The following is a 13,035-nucleotide window of genomic DNA, read 5'->3' as shown; positions in this document are numbered from 1 at the left end:
CCTTCCAACTGCAAATCCAATGCTTTCTATTCTACCCTGATGCTTCCAACAGACGTTACTTTATTAATAATAGCAATAGTTCACATTTTATATAGCACTTTAAGATTTATGAAGCACTTTCGCTTATATCTTGCCCAAGAATAATCAGCTCTTGTAGAAACATGAAGACAAGTAAAGATAGATCTTTAAAAAAAAAACAACTTCTCTGGTTTGGGTCAGCCAGCTAAGTTATGTAATTTCTATGGAAAGCACAATAGATTCGAGTCATGTGGTTCTCAAGGTACTCCCCAGTCTCCCTCCACTGCCAATAAGCATATTGGGTTCTAATGGATAGCGAGCTGGTGTGGGTGGCAGGGGACCTTGGCTCTGCTCTCCGCTCTGTTGCTCATTTACTGTGTGACCTTGGGCCAGTTGTTTAACCTCTCGATATCTCAGCTTCTCCACTGAAAAATGAAAGGATTTCTATTTTCCCCTGTTTCACAAGGATGAGGAAAGGAGGGATGGGGACTCTGGAAAGAAAAGTAGCTCTTGTAAACCTAGCATGAAAGACATTCATTCACCCTCTGACTGACCCTCCCCCCGGGTTCAGGGCAAGATTGTCATTTATCCATCTAGGTGGGAGAATTCCCCATCCCTTCTCCAGCTCCTAGAACAGGGCTGTCAGACTCAAAAAGAAATGGAGGAGAGGCTCAGTGGATTGAGCACCAGGTCTAGAGACAGAAGGTCCTGGGTTCAAAGCTTCGTGACCCTGGGCAGGTCACTTAACCCCCATCGCTTAGCCCTCACCACCCTTCTGCCTTGGAACTGATACCTAGTATGGATTCCAAGAGGGAAGATAAGGGTTTTAAAAAAGAATGAAAGCTCTGGTGGCCTCTAAACCATACATAGGGGACCCCACCAGGCCACATATTATTGACTTAGTTTTAAAATGTAATATTATCTGTGCTTTATTGTATTTTTATTTCCTTTGTTAAATATTTCCTAATTACCTTTTAATCTGGTTCTGGCCACACTTGGGAGTGTTGTGGGTCCGGCCTAGAGATTCAGACCTCCCCTTGGCATCCCGCTACCTCCCCACATTTGTCATTCATGAATCATTTCTGAGGTCACGACTAAATCTCCCATGCTTCAATGTAAATCTGTTTCTCCTTGTTCTATTATTAGTAGAGTTTTCACTTAATTCGCCATGTATTTATTGAGGTACAACCTATATGCCTAGACCCGTATTCGTAAATTGCTGAAGGAAATTGGAACACAGAATGTTAGAATTGGAAGAGACCGTAGAATACTCATTGATTAATTCATTCAGCTACATAATAACCTTTGAATAGAGACTTCTCGAGCCAGAAGTGATATTAGACATTACTATGTCCAAATCCTTCATTTACTGATAGGGAAATTGAGGTCCAGAGGGAGGAAATGACTTGCACAAGGTCACACAGTTTGTTCTCTTAGACAGATCACCCAGGAGGGTGATGCTTCCTTCAGTCATGCACACATGCTAGTTGGCCAATTTTCTTTCTAAGCCCAAATGTGGTATTCCCAATGACTCTCTCCATTAACAGAGGCAGTGTGGTGTAGTGGATAGAACGCTGGATCTGGAGTCAAGAAGCACTGGGTTAAAATCCTGCCTCAGACACTTACTAGCTGTGTGTCTCTGGGTAAGTCACTTCATCTTTCCGAACCTCAGTTTCTTCACCTGTAAAATGGAGGTGATCATTACACCTACCTCACATCCTTGTGGTGAGAATCAAATGAACTTATATTTTTACAATGTTTTATAAATCTTACAGTGCTGCATAATAGCTATGATGATGATGAAGATGAGGAGGACAGTGGACCGGGAAGAGAAGGGGAGGCTGCGATAGGAGGAATCACTCTGTTGGTTTTTAATATTGGGGCTAAGGGTCAATTCTTCTTACTTAAGGGACAACCCCCAGTTTTGTCCTTTGTGAGGCTGGTCTAGCACAGGAACCTGGGGAGGGGATGAAGACTCTCTGAGGGGAGGGGTGCCTCTCTCCCCCCTTGTGGTGGCTCGATGATGCAGCTGAAAGCCATTTGCCTGACATCAGGGAAAATTCTTGAGCTTGGGGCTGCATGCCGTCCCAAAGGGGCCAATGTCTCCAGAGAACAAGGTGCGTTTAGGCCAGGACTCAGGGGAGAAGTCCTAGGCAGCCTCCCCCTCTCTGCCCACCCCTATCCTCTCATTGGAATCCATGAGATATTCCTTGTGGCCCCTGGAGCACAGCCCTGGCTGGTCTCTAGGGCACTTCCCATGGGTTCTGCACTCGCTCTGCCCTTTGATTTTCCCCCAGCCAAGACAAATTTTCTGTCAAAAGGAACAGTTGTTCTCTTCTCTGGCTCCAGCGTTTTGGGGGGAAGCAGAGAGGCAAAGCAAAGTGTGGGTTCAAAATCCCTGCTCTCCCCGCCTCTGTTATCAGTCAGGTTCCATCCCTGAACAGGGAGTCAGGTTTTCTCCTCACGATCCTTTCATTCAAGGGGTGTAATCTGTCAATCAGGACAATACTCAGATCCTTTCCAGAGGCGATGAGAAGAGAACATCAGGGAAGAAAGGAGGCTGCTGGCCCAGCTCTTATGCTAGCCTTGGGAATAGATCGGCTCAGCTCCCAGACTTGGCTAAAAAAGGAACAAAGGATAGAAGCATGCCGAGGTTTTATTGTTTAGAGGGAAGCTTGGGGAGAGGATGCTACCCAAGCATCTCGGGGCCTCAATGTCCCCAGCAGGTCCTGGAAGCTTCCATTCCCTGGTGGGGTCCTGGGTAAGTTTCCCTCGAAGTCTGACCCAGGAAGGACTCAAGACCGATCCTCTGCAAATCCCTAAAGGGATCTCATGCTCTTATTTCCCCTTGACACCAAACTAGCCCAAGCTTTGCTGGTTCATTCTAGGATCTGGAACCAGGCAACATCTTCAGTAATCATTAACAAATATCACTCAATGCCTCCTATAGGCCAAGCTCTGGACCAGACCTGGAGAGGTTTCCAGAGGAAGATAAAACACAGTCCAAGCCTTCAAGGCACTTTATGGTTTGGCTACAGTCCTGCCTTAAAATGGCAAAGTTCCCCTATTGGGGCATGCTTTCAGGGTGATGAGGCAAGAGTCATTTTTTTTATCCTCACCTTCTGTCTTAGAATCAATACTATGTATTGGCTCCAAGGCAGAAGAGTAGTAAGGACTAGGCAATGGGGGTCAAGTGACTTGCCCAGGGTCACACAGCTAGGAAGTGTCTGAGGCCAGATTTGAACCCAGGACCTCCCATCTCTAGGCCTGGCTCTCAATCCACTGAGATACCCAGTTGCCCCCTCTTCCTGTTTTTTTTTTACAGTATTATTTCATTTTTCACCAGTTTATAAAAGTCCTGCCCTACTATCATCAATTTTTTAAAGGGATGAGGTTAAGTTAAGCTAAACCTTCACCAATCCAGACTTTGGCTTCCAGCTTGACATATCTTCCTGAACAAGTTAAAGCATTTATGAAGTTTAGGTCCTTCTGTTCTGTGATCCGCACCCCAGGTAGCCATGTCTTATTCTATACATCCCCTCTCTCCTGGCCACCTTAGCCACAGGGTAAAATATAAGACTTCTGTACTAGTGAGACTTCAGAAACATTTAAGGGGCACATTCAAATGTCAGGAAAAAATCCCATCCTTTCTCTCCACCACTGTCACCAGCTGCCGGAGGTGTCAATCATCATCAGTCCGGCCAATGATAGATTTAATTGGGCATTGTATGATGTGGATTGATAGCTCAGGCAGCCAGTAAGAAGGGAACACAAGGATACTGGAGGCCTCTCCCCATCCTCCTCTGTTTCTCCTTCCCTTCTGCAGATCCAGTATAAGAAGGTCCCAGAATTGGACGCCAAAAGCCCCTGCTATTCAGGAATCACCTGAACAATAGCAGGCACTACTGAATTTCTAGGCTGCTGCTCATGGTCTTCCTGACTGCCTTGGAAGTCACTGGTGACAGAGGAGGACTTCTAGCTGGGACCTGGCTGTTGCTTAATGGAGGATCTGCCCCCAAATGCCCCTATATAGTCACAGTCCTCCACAGCCTACAGTTCCAATCTCAAGACACAATTCCATGCCAAAACCTTGGAACGTAGGCATTATCCCCTCTTCCTAGGCACCTACCAGAGAGGCTGGCCTTACGATAAGGGGGTTCTGCGTGTGATGTGGAGGACCACAGAAATATTCCTTATCTCCAAAACATCTACCCTTCACCCATGTCCCAATGCCAGAAAGCTCCTCATCAGAAATCCGTTTAGAAAATCACAGAATGCCAATACTGAAACGGAACTTCAGAGGTCATCTAACCCAAACACCTCATTTTACAGAAGGCATAACTGAGGCTGAGAAAGATAAAGTGACTTCCCCAGGGTGACAGATCCAGTAGGTGGCAAAGCCAGGATTAGGGCCCCCGTTTCTTGTTTCCCACCTGGTGTCTTTCCCCTGAGCCACACTGCCTCTTACCACTTTGATCGAAATTCCTGCTTCTCCATAAGCCCACCCCCTCGCCAACTCAGGGAGCCCAGATTTGCAAAGGGCTGCTCTGCTTAGAACGCCCCCAGCCTGTGTGCTCAGCTCAGCAAGGATTGGCAAAGGCCTCAATTAATATACTATAAGCCCAAAGCAAACTCAGGAAAGGTAGCTCTCTAGCAAAAGCCCCTCTTATTATCTTGGACAGATTTCTTTGCAACGCACGTAAAAGGCAGCCTATAAAAGTGAATGGCACTTTATCTTTAAGGTGGTCCCTGAAGACTAATTCTCCTATAAGCTGAGTAGCCTCTTTCATCTCTAGTCCCCACCACTACCCCCCTCCTGCCTGCTTAATTCCCATCATCCCACTCCTTCCTATTTTTCCAGAACCCCCTTATTTGCCTCTTTCTTTATCAAGGGGCCAGGTATCAGGAGGGGGGAGGAGGAGGAGGGGCTCTCAGATTCCGAAGCATAAAGGGTGGTAGGTCAGAGGGAGGCTCCCCTTGGCAGGGGCACCTGAAAGCCAAATGGTCAGAGTGTCGGGGCGAGGGTGGCTCTGGGGAAGGTGCCACTCTAGATAGATCTGTGCTGAGGGGAGAGGACCAAAAGGAAGGGCTGATGACAGGGAGGCTTTGCTGAGGCAGCACTTTGGATTTGGCTTTCAAACTCCAGTTGTCCTTTGTCTCTGAGCACACCGGGCTCTCCCAGCCTTCTGCTCCCCGGAGGCAGCGCTCTGGTGTAGGTCAGGGAAAGCCGCTGCCTACCATGGAGTGGGAGGAGGAAGGGAGGACCATGGACAGCACCTGCCTAGCGGCTGCCCCACACTGTGGGAAGGCTGGAGGGAAGGGCATGATAGGATGCCTCAGTAAATGGTTGGCACTCTGGGAACTGGTTAACTTTTCCCGTCTGGCAGAAGGGGTGGGATGGGGGAGGGTGACTCATTCCCACTCTGCCTGGCACAATCAGATTTGACTAAATTGCCAGCAGCAGCCTGGCCTCTTTTCCATGCCACTTAACCCGAAAGGGGCTGGAAGAGGGTCTGGATTGGCAGCAAGGCCAAGCACCCATCACAAGACCCTTGGTCCTGGGTATCTGGGAGCTGAGTCTGGAGCTCACGGCCAGGAAATTCCGCTCATAATTCTATGCCGTTCTTGACTGTCTGCTCTTTGATAAAATCCTAAGTTTCCTAGCATCAGGCACGCTGTCTTGTGCTGCTTTTCGTCCCCCGTAGCAGCGAGCACAATACTAGCCATAGAGTAAGAGCTGACATTTAACGTTTACATCTCATTGGAGCCTCATCGCAACCCTGGGAAGTCAGCTCTTAAGGCTTTATTTTCCCGTTTTACTGATGGGCAAACAGGGTCTCAGAGCTGAAGGGACTTGTCAGGGGTCAAGAATCTGAGGAGGAATTTGAACTCAAGCCCTCCTAACTACAGATTCACAGGTCATTTCACTATATTATGCTGCTTCTCACCGGTACTCATTCAATATTTTTCATCCAGATTAATCAAAGAGAGGCACGATGGGGTAATCATAAAAAGATTTTGGAGTCGGGGGCCCTAGATTCTAGCCTTAGCTCCCCGAGGAGCCACCCCAAGCTCCTAACTCCCCACCAACCCCAACTGATGGTACTCAGGGGGATTATGTTGCATGGGCTTATTTTGGGCAGATGTTGTATCCTCTAAATAGAAGGCAAAAAAAGTCTTGAGGCAGGGATAGTTTTCTTTTTTTGCCTTTGTAGCCAGAGCATCTGACTCAGCTTTGAGTCTGGTGGGCACTAATAAATGTGGAATTGAACAGAATTATGACCTGGAGGGAGTGGCTTCTCTTATCTGGACCTCAGTTTCTCCACCTGTAAAATGAGAAGTTAGACTATGGGATGTCCAAAACTGCTTCTAGCTCTAACAGCTTCTAATCTGTGCTTCAAAATCTCTGGCTTGCTCGGTTCTAGCCACATCAGCATGGATTGAGAGCCCCAGAGAAACAGCCCGTAAAGCTGGCTGTGCCTTTCCCACAATGCCAGGTCCTGGGCTATCTCAGCAGACGTAGAGCCAAGCGGCGACAGGGCTGTTTCTTTGGCTAGGACGATGGCTCTCCTCCTGTCCTGCCTCTCTGGATTCCTTCCTACCACACACTAATAGGTGACTTGTCTTCCCAGCCTTCTGGGTGATTTGATTGGAACTGTTAACCTTTGGTGCTCTTGGCTATGTCAGCTTTACGGAAATAGAAAGGAAAGGGGGAGGAAAAGAGAGGGAAAGGAAGGCAGATGGAAGAGGTACTTGAGAGTTCACAGTTTGGGGGAAGGGGAGAAGTACCTGAAATTGTGCCCTGGGGAGCCAGCTACCTGCTGACTTTGACACCCTTGTGCAGAAAACAGACTGGTCTACAGCTTCCTCTGCTTCTATGGGGAATTCAGATTATGGTGCAATATTCATTTAAGCACCTACTATGGGAAACATTTCTATGGTGTTTTAAGGTCTACAAAGTAGACTTTCCCCATAAAATGCTTGTGAGGCTCATAGATATCAAATGAATTGCCCAGGGTCATACCATGTCAGAATGGAGATTTGAATTCAAAGGAGACACCTGGCATGGGATGTGGAACCCATCAATTTTATTTTTTTAAAAAACCCTTACCTTTCATCTTAGAATTAATAGTGGGTGTTGGTTCCAAAGCAGAAGAGTGGGAAGGGCTAAGCAATGGGGGTTAAGTGACTTGTCCAGGGCCACACAACTAGGAAGTATCTATGGCCTGATTTGAACCCAGGGCCTTGTGTCTTTAGGCCTGGCTCTCATCCACTAAATAACCTCGTTGCCCCCCCCCACACACACACACACATACAATCCCCTTAGCTTTAGAACATTTTTAAAAGCATCCTATTTTCTGTATTAGTAACAATTCTAAAACAGAAGGACTAGGCAAATTGGGTTGTGACTTGCCCAGAGTCACATAACTAGGAAATATCTAATTTGAACTCAGGTCCTCCAGAGTCTAGGCCAGGTACTCTATCCACTGTTTCACCTAGCCTCTCCCCAACCCCACCACCATTGACTTTAGAACAGTGACTAGAACATGTTCTGTGCAACTTTGGGGGAAAAGATTTCATTTCTCTGAGTCTCGGTCTTCTGATGTGTAAAATGAGAGATTGGGACTAGATGATCTCTTAGGTGCCTTCTAACCCTTAAATTCTTCTAGGACAGTTTTATAGATAAGAAACTAAGATGCTAATAATACCATACATTAGGATTTATAAAAGTTTATTTTGTTAGCATTTCTTATTTTTTATTTCTTATTAGATTTCTTAGCAATTCTGTAAGTTAGATAGAATATATTGCTGTTATGATTAATCAGTATTCCCATTTTGCACATGAAGAAACTGAGGCTTAAAGGTCAATGAGCTAGCACATGTTGGAGCCAGGATTTGGACCAAATTCAGGGCTTATTCCATTATACCAACTGCCTAAAGCTAAGTAAGTGTCTTACCTAAGATCTCCTAGTCTTCATTTTCTATAATTTATAGACTTGTACCCACGCATGTGGCGATATAGTCGGGGCACATGTAGAAGTATATTATGCATATCTCTACACATGCACGCACACGCACACACACACACACACACACACACACACACACACACACACACACCTAGGCTATCAGCCACATAGCCTGTGGGCGGCACATAGCCCAGCCCATTACACTCCCCAGTGCAGCTTAAACCAGATAAAAATGTAACTGGGAACTATTTAGCAAAATAAATATAAATACACTAAATATAGGTAATGTTGCATTTTAAAACTAAGTCGATCTATGAACTCCACTCATCCTTATATACAGATCTTAGTGGCTCCTGTTTTTATTTTAGTTTGAAAGCACTGACGTATATTGGGCTAGACTACTTCCTTCGGAGGGAAGAGGAGAGACCCAGTTAGAATTAGCTAGAAGAACCAATAAATCCGGGCATAGCCTTTTGACACAAAAGTTCTTCTTTTTTTTAAGTTTATTGGTTTTATTTGTACTTAAAAAAAAAAAACCTTCCCTACCCTCTTAGAATAAATATTGTGTATTGGTTCTAAAGCAGAAAAGCAGTAAGGGTTAGGCAAGGGGATTCAGGCCAAATTTGAACCCAGGTCCTTCCATTTCTAGGCCTGGCTCTCCATCCACTGAGCTACCTCACTGCCCCCTTGTACATTTTTTAACATTCTTTTAAAATATATTTTTAATTCTAAATTCTTTCCCTCTCTCCCTTCAGCCCCTTCCCAACCCCCTTGAGAAAGTAAGCACTATGATAATCCATTATAGATATGACACTGAAGTTCTACCAGTCCTTTGTTTATCTGGGCGATTCATGATTAGTATATCAAAATGTGCCCAGCCCCTTCTTACCCAACATTAGTACATTAAGTCTTTAGCCTCTCTTTGCATACCTAAGTATAAAACCTCCCAGACCCTAACTTCCAATGGACCACTCTGGCTACCATTTTGGATAGAGTTGGTTTCAAGGTATGTAGCTTCATTTCCCAGAACCAGAACAAGGCTGAGACCAGAACATAGCAGTGATGTGGAAACACCTATTTCTTTGTAGCTGTGTGAGTGTGTGTGCGTGTGTGTATGTGTGTATGTGTGTGTGTGTACATGTGTGTGTGAATGAATGTGAATGCTTCACCAATGGTTTATGGGCTGTTAATAAACACCATAGTTAGAATAGAGGTAGCTATGATTATTATTTCTATTCTTCAAGTTCTGGAACCTGATTAATCAACTACAGAGGCTTAGAAGCCCTTAAACAGTCTTCAAAAGATCAACCCAAAAGCCACACATAATCTGAAGGCTTCCATTAGCCTTCTCCTTTCTCTGGTTTTACTGATTCAGTGAAGGGCATCATAGAATATTTTCTGGGACCTCAACAGGGTCCATCAAATATCCAATTGATAATACCCCAACAACTAACATCTCTGAAAGATGCCGTTGGCTTATATCCCCTATCTGGAATGGTCTTCCTTTTCCTTTCCACCTATTCAAATGGTGGTACCCACCCATCTCCGAGGCTCATCTCCTCCACACAGTCTTCTAAGACCCTCCAGACACAACCAGCTCTCCATTTTCTGAACCCCTGCCCCACGCTTGACACGAATCACGCTGATCTTGTGTTATTTTTTAAGTAGTTCATAGGATCCTAGAACCTAAAGCTCGAAGGGACTTTAGCAATGATTGAATCCTTTTCAGAGATAAGAAACGTGAGTCCCAGAGGGCAGAAGGGATCTGCCCCAGACCACACAGAGAGTGCGCAGCTGAGCTAAAAGTCTAATTTACGCCCTCTGTGTCCAAACCCAGTGCTCTTTCCCCTAGAGTACAATGCCGACATTAAACCGGATGGTCCTTAAAGGCAAGGACTGCATCTCCCAGTTCCTGGTTATCCTCTAGATTAGAGGAAGTGCTCTCTGAAGTCTCCTTTCTCTTTCCACCAAATACCACCTAAGCAGCTCCTCCCTTGCCGGAGGGCTATTGATCTTGCAATGAACAGAGCCACGAAAGAGAATCTTTTTCTGATATTTTGATGTGAGGGTCCAGAATTTCTACCTTGTCAGATGTGGAATGGCCAGGATAGAGCTGGGCAGGAAGAAAAAAATGGGGAAGGGATGTTGCCCGTCCTCATTCACGATTGCCTGACGCCTCTCTTTCCCTCTCTGCCTTCCTTCCCATGCCCCTTGTCCATTTTCCTTTGCACAGCGCATGAGCTGCGGTTACATCCTGTGCACGGTGCTGCTGTCGGTGGCTGTGCTGCTGGCCGTGACGGTCACCGGTGCCATCTTTTTCATGAACCACTATCACACGCCGGTAACCGAGCCCCCACCCGTCATCAGCACCAACCCTGACGAGGACAACAGTGCCCTGGTTACCATCGAGAAGGCAGACAGCTCCCGCATCAACATCTTCATTGACCCGCGGTGCCCGGACCACGCCGACAATTTTGCCCGCCTGGAGGGTGCCCAGGCCTCTGTGCTTCGGGCTCTCACAGACAGAGAAACCGAGTTCAGGGTGACTGGTGGTCGGGAGCAGGCTCTGCTGGCCACACTGGCTGATGAGGGTCCCCAAACTTTTGGCCCAGGCCATCGAGCTCCAGGAGGACTGTGAGGGCCTGAAGAGGGGGCATGGCACTCTGGGCCAGGGGCTGAATGCCCTGCAGAATGAACAGGGCCGACTCATTCAGGTAGGAGGGAAAGCATCCCTAATAAATCATCTTGTAAGGGAGGCAGGAATAGTCTTGGTGCCACTGCTCAGGGCCCTACCATGACTGAGGCACTTTCCGTCTCTGGGTCTGATTTTTTTTACTTCTGTAAAATAAAGGTTCTGACTTTTATATCTAGAGGTCCCCTCTAGATATAAAATTATTCTGTACCCATTGTATAGATGGAAAGGAAGGAAATATGTATGAAGCACCTACTGTGTGCCAGGTCTATGCTAAGAGGTTTCCAAATATTTGATCTTTACAACAACCCTAGAAGGTAAGTTCTATTATTTATCCCCATATTATAGTTGGGGAAACTGAGGAAGCTGGGTTAAGTGACTTGCCCAGAATCATATAGGCTAGTAAAAGTCCATGTTGGATTTGAATTCAGGACTTCTGGACTCAAAGCCCAGTATCCTATCCAATGTTCTACTAAACTCCTTCAAAAGGGGAGCTACCAAATTCAGATCTCCTGATGTCCAGTCTGGCTCACTTGCCACCGTATCATATTGTCTCTTGGGCCACTGGATTCTGGTGACTAGGGAGCCTTGTGGGGTCTTCAGGCATTTGCCCCTCACCTTCCTACAGTCCCACATGGAGGCTGTTCTGTCCATTTTTTTTTTGCCCCTCTACCCTTTGGACACAGACAGCAAAGATATACTAGAAAGTCTGATTACCTAACAACTGGTGGATGATGAACTTTATTTCTCTCTCTAAGCAAGCTGTGGCTGGAGAAATGATGCTCATTATCCCCCTGTCCAGAGTGGGGTGAGAGGGGTGAAGGAGACCCAGGGCTCTGAGCAGGGTCAGAGGTTCCCACCGGTCACCAGCTCCCCAGAACATGGACCTGAAATATGCATAATAAACTGACCAACCCAGGCATGTAGAGCAGCCCATTGGCTGGCCCTGGTCGGAGATTCTATGCCACTGTTCCCTTCTTTCTGAACACAGGTGTGCCTCACTTTACACATCAATTATGTTCCCCCCAAAAGTCATAGTTTGTTTGGTAAATCAGATCCTGTTTTCCCTATTGACTCATATTCTGATCTCAGAGATGCTTTATCTTTATTTCTGGTGGACTGTCAGTCGGCAGTGGCCCCTAATGCTGTGAATCTTTTTATAATGCAAGTAATCACTCCCCAGTGTGTCAGCTTTGCAAGTTTGAATTTTCTTTCATGGACTTCCTTAAAGGGGACGCACTGGTAATGTGAACCCCTGCCTCCAGATCCCTGCAGTGCATCAGTACTTTCAGCTAAAATGGCACAGTTAATTCTCAGACTAATTAGAGTCATGTTTACACGATTAGTGTCAACTCTCATCATTTGCTAGTTTCAACAGAGTTTCCCAGTTTTGGTATTGGCAACTTTTTTTTTAAGCCCTTACCTTCCATCTTAAAAATCAATATTGTGATTGGCTCCAAGGCAGAAGAGTGGTGGGCTAGGCAGTGGGGGCTAAGTGACTTGTGCAGGGTCACACAGCTGGGAAGTGTCTGAATCCAGATTTGAACCCAGGACCTCCTTCTCTAAGCTTGGCTCTCCATCTACTGAGCCACCCAGCTGCCCTTCTTTATTTTATTTTCAATATTTTGCCTATGTAGATACTTTTTCCATCGATGTACAATATAGCCACTCTTCTCTGTGGGTCACTGTGGCAAAAAACCTCATCGTTTGTTGGTCGGCCTTCTAGTGGCAAGCCTCTCCACCCTTAACTAGCCTTGTCATCAAGTCCGTGGCCAGGTTCCCACTCAGGCCTTTCCAACTTACTACCACGGTTTTTACCACCCACCAGCATAGTCTTCTAAAGCTCTAATGCACTGGAGGCTTTGTTATAGCCTTATTATTTTATTTAATTTATACAAATTAATATGATAGGAAGACCAAATGAGTATGGTCTCCAAAAGACCCTCAATTCTAATTTGCATGCACTGTCTAGGAACTTGAAGGGGGTCCCGGAGGTGCTCCTGTAGCCTTCTGCCTCCTTCCCCCCCTCTCTCCTCTCCCCCTTTTTTCTTCCCCCATCTCTTCTCTCTCTCCCTCTCTCTCTCCCTCCTCTCCCTCTCTCTCTCCCTCTCCCTCTCTCTTTCTCTCTCCCTCTCTCTTTCTCTCTTTCTCTCTCCTCTCTCTCCTTCTCTCTCTTTTCTCTCTCCCTCCCTCTCTCCCCTTCTCTCTCCCTCTCTTCTCTCTCCCTCCCTTCCCCTCTCTCTCCCTCTCTCTCTTCCTTTCTCTCTCCCGCTCTCCCTCTCCCTCCCTCTCCCTCTCCCTCTCCCTCTCCCTCTCCCTCTCTCTCTCCCTCTCTCTCTCTCTCTCTCTCTCTCT

The 13,035-nt window shown here is 46.4% G+C and overlaps 1 protein-coding gene across 1 annotated transcript in view; it reads left to right on the top strand.

Annotated features, from left to right (window-relative positions):
• The window catches only part of FIBCD1 (fibrinogen C domain containing 1), a 69,346-nt gene that overhangs the window by 9,351 nt on the left and 46,960 nt on the right, over positions 1 to 13,035 (top strand). The window contains 2 exon segments of the mRNA XM_001369791.4: positions 10,222 to 10,578; positions 10,580 to 10,702. Coding sequence (XP_001369828.2) covers positions 10,222 to 10,578; positions 10,580 to 10,702 — 480 coding nt within the window.

The sequence above is a fragment of the Monodelphis domestica genome, chromosome 1 (genome assembly GCF_027887165.1).
Source record: "Monodelphis domestica isolate mMonDom1 chromosome 1, mMonDom1.pri, whole genome shotgun sequence".
NCBI classification, from domain to species: domain Eukaryota; kingdom Metazoa; phylum Chordata; class Mammalia; order Didelphimorphia; family Didelphidae; genus Monodelphis; species Monodelphis domestica.
The sequence above is the reverse complement of the archived record's forward strand: the minus strand, read 5'-3'. Positions and strand labels throughout refer to the sequence as shown.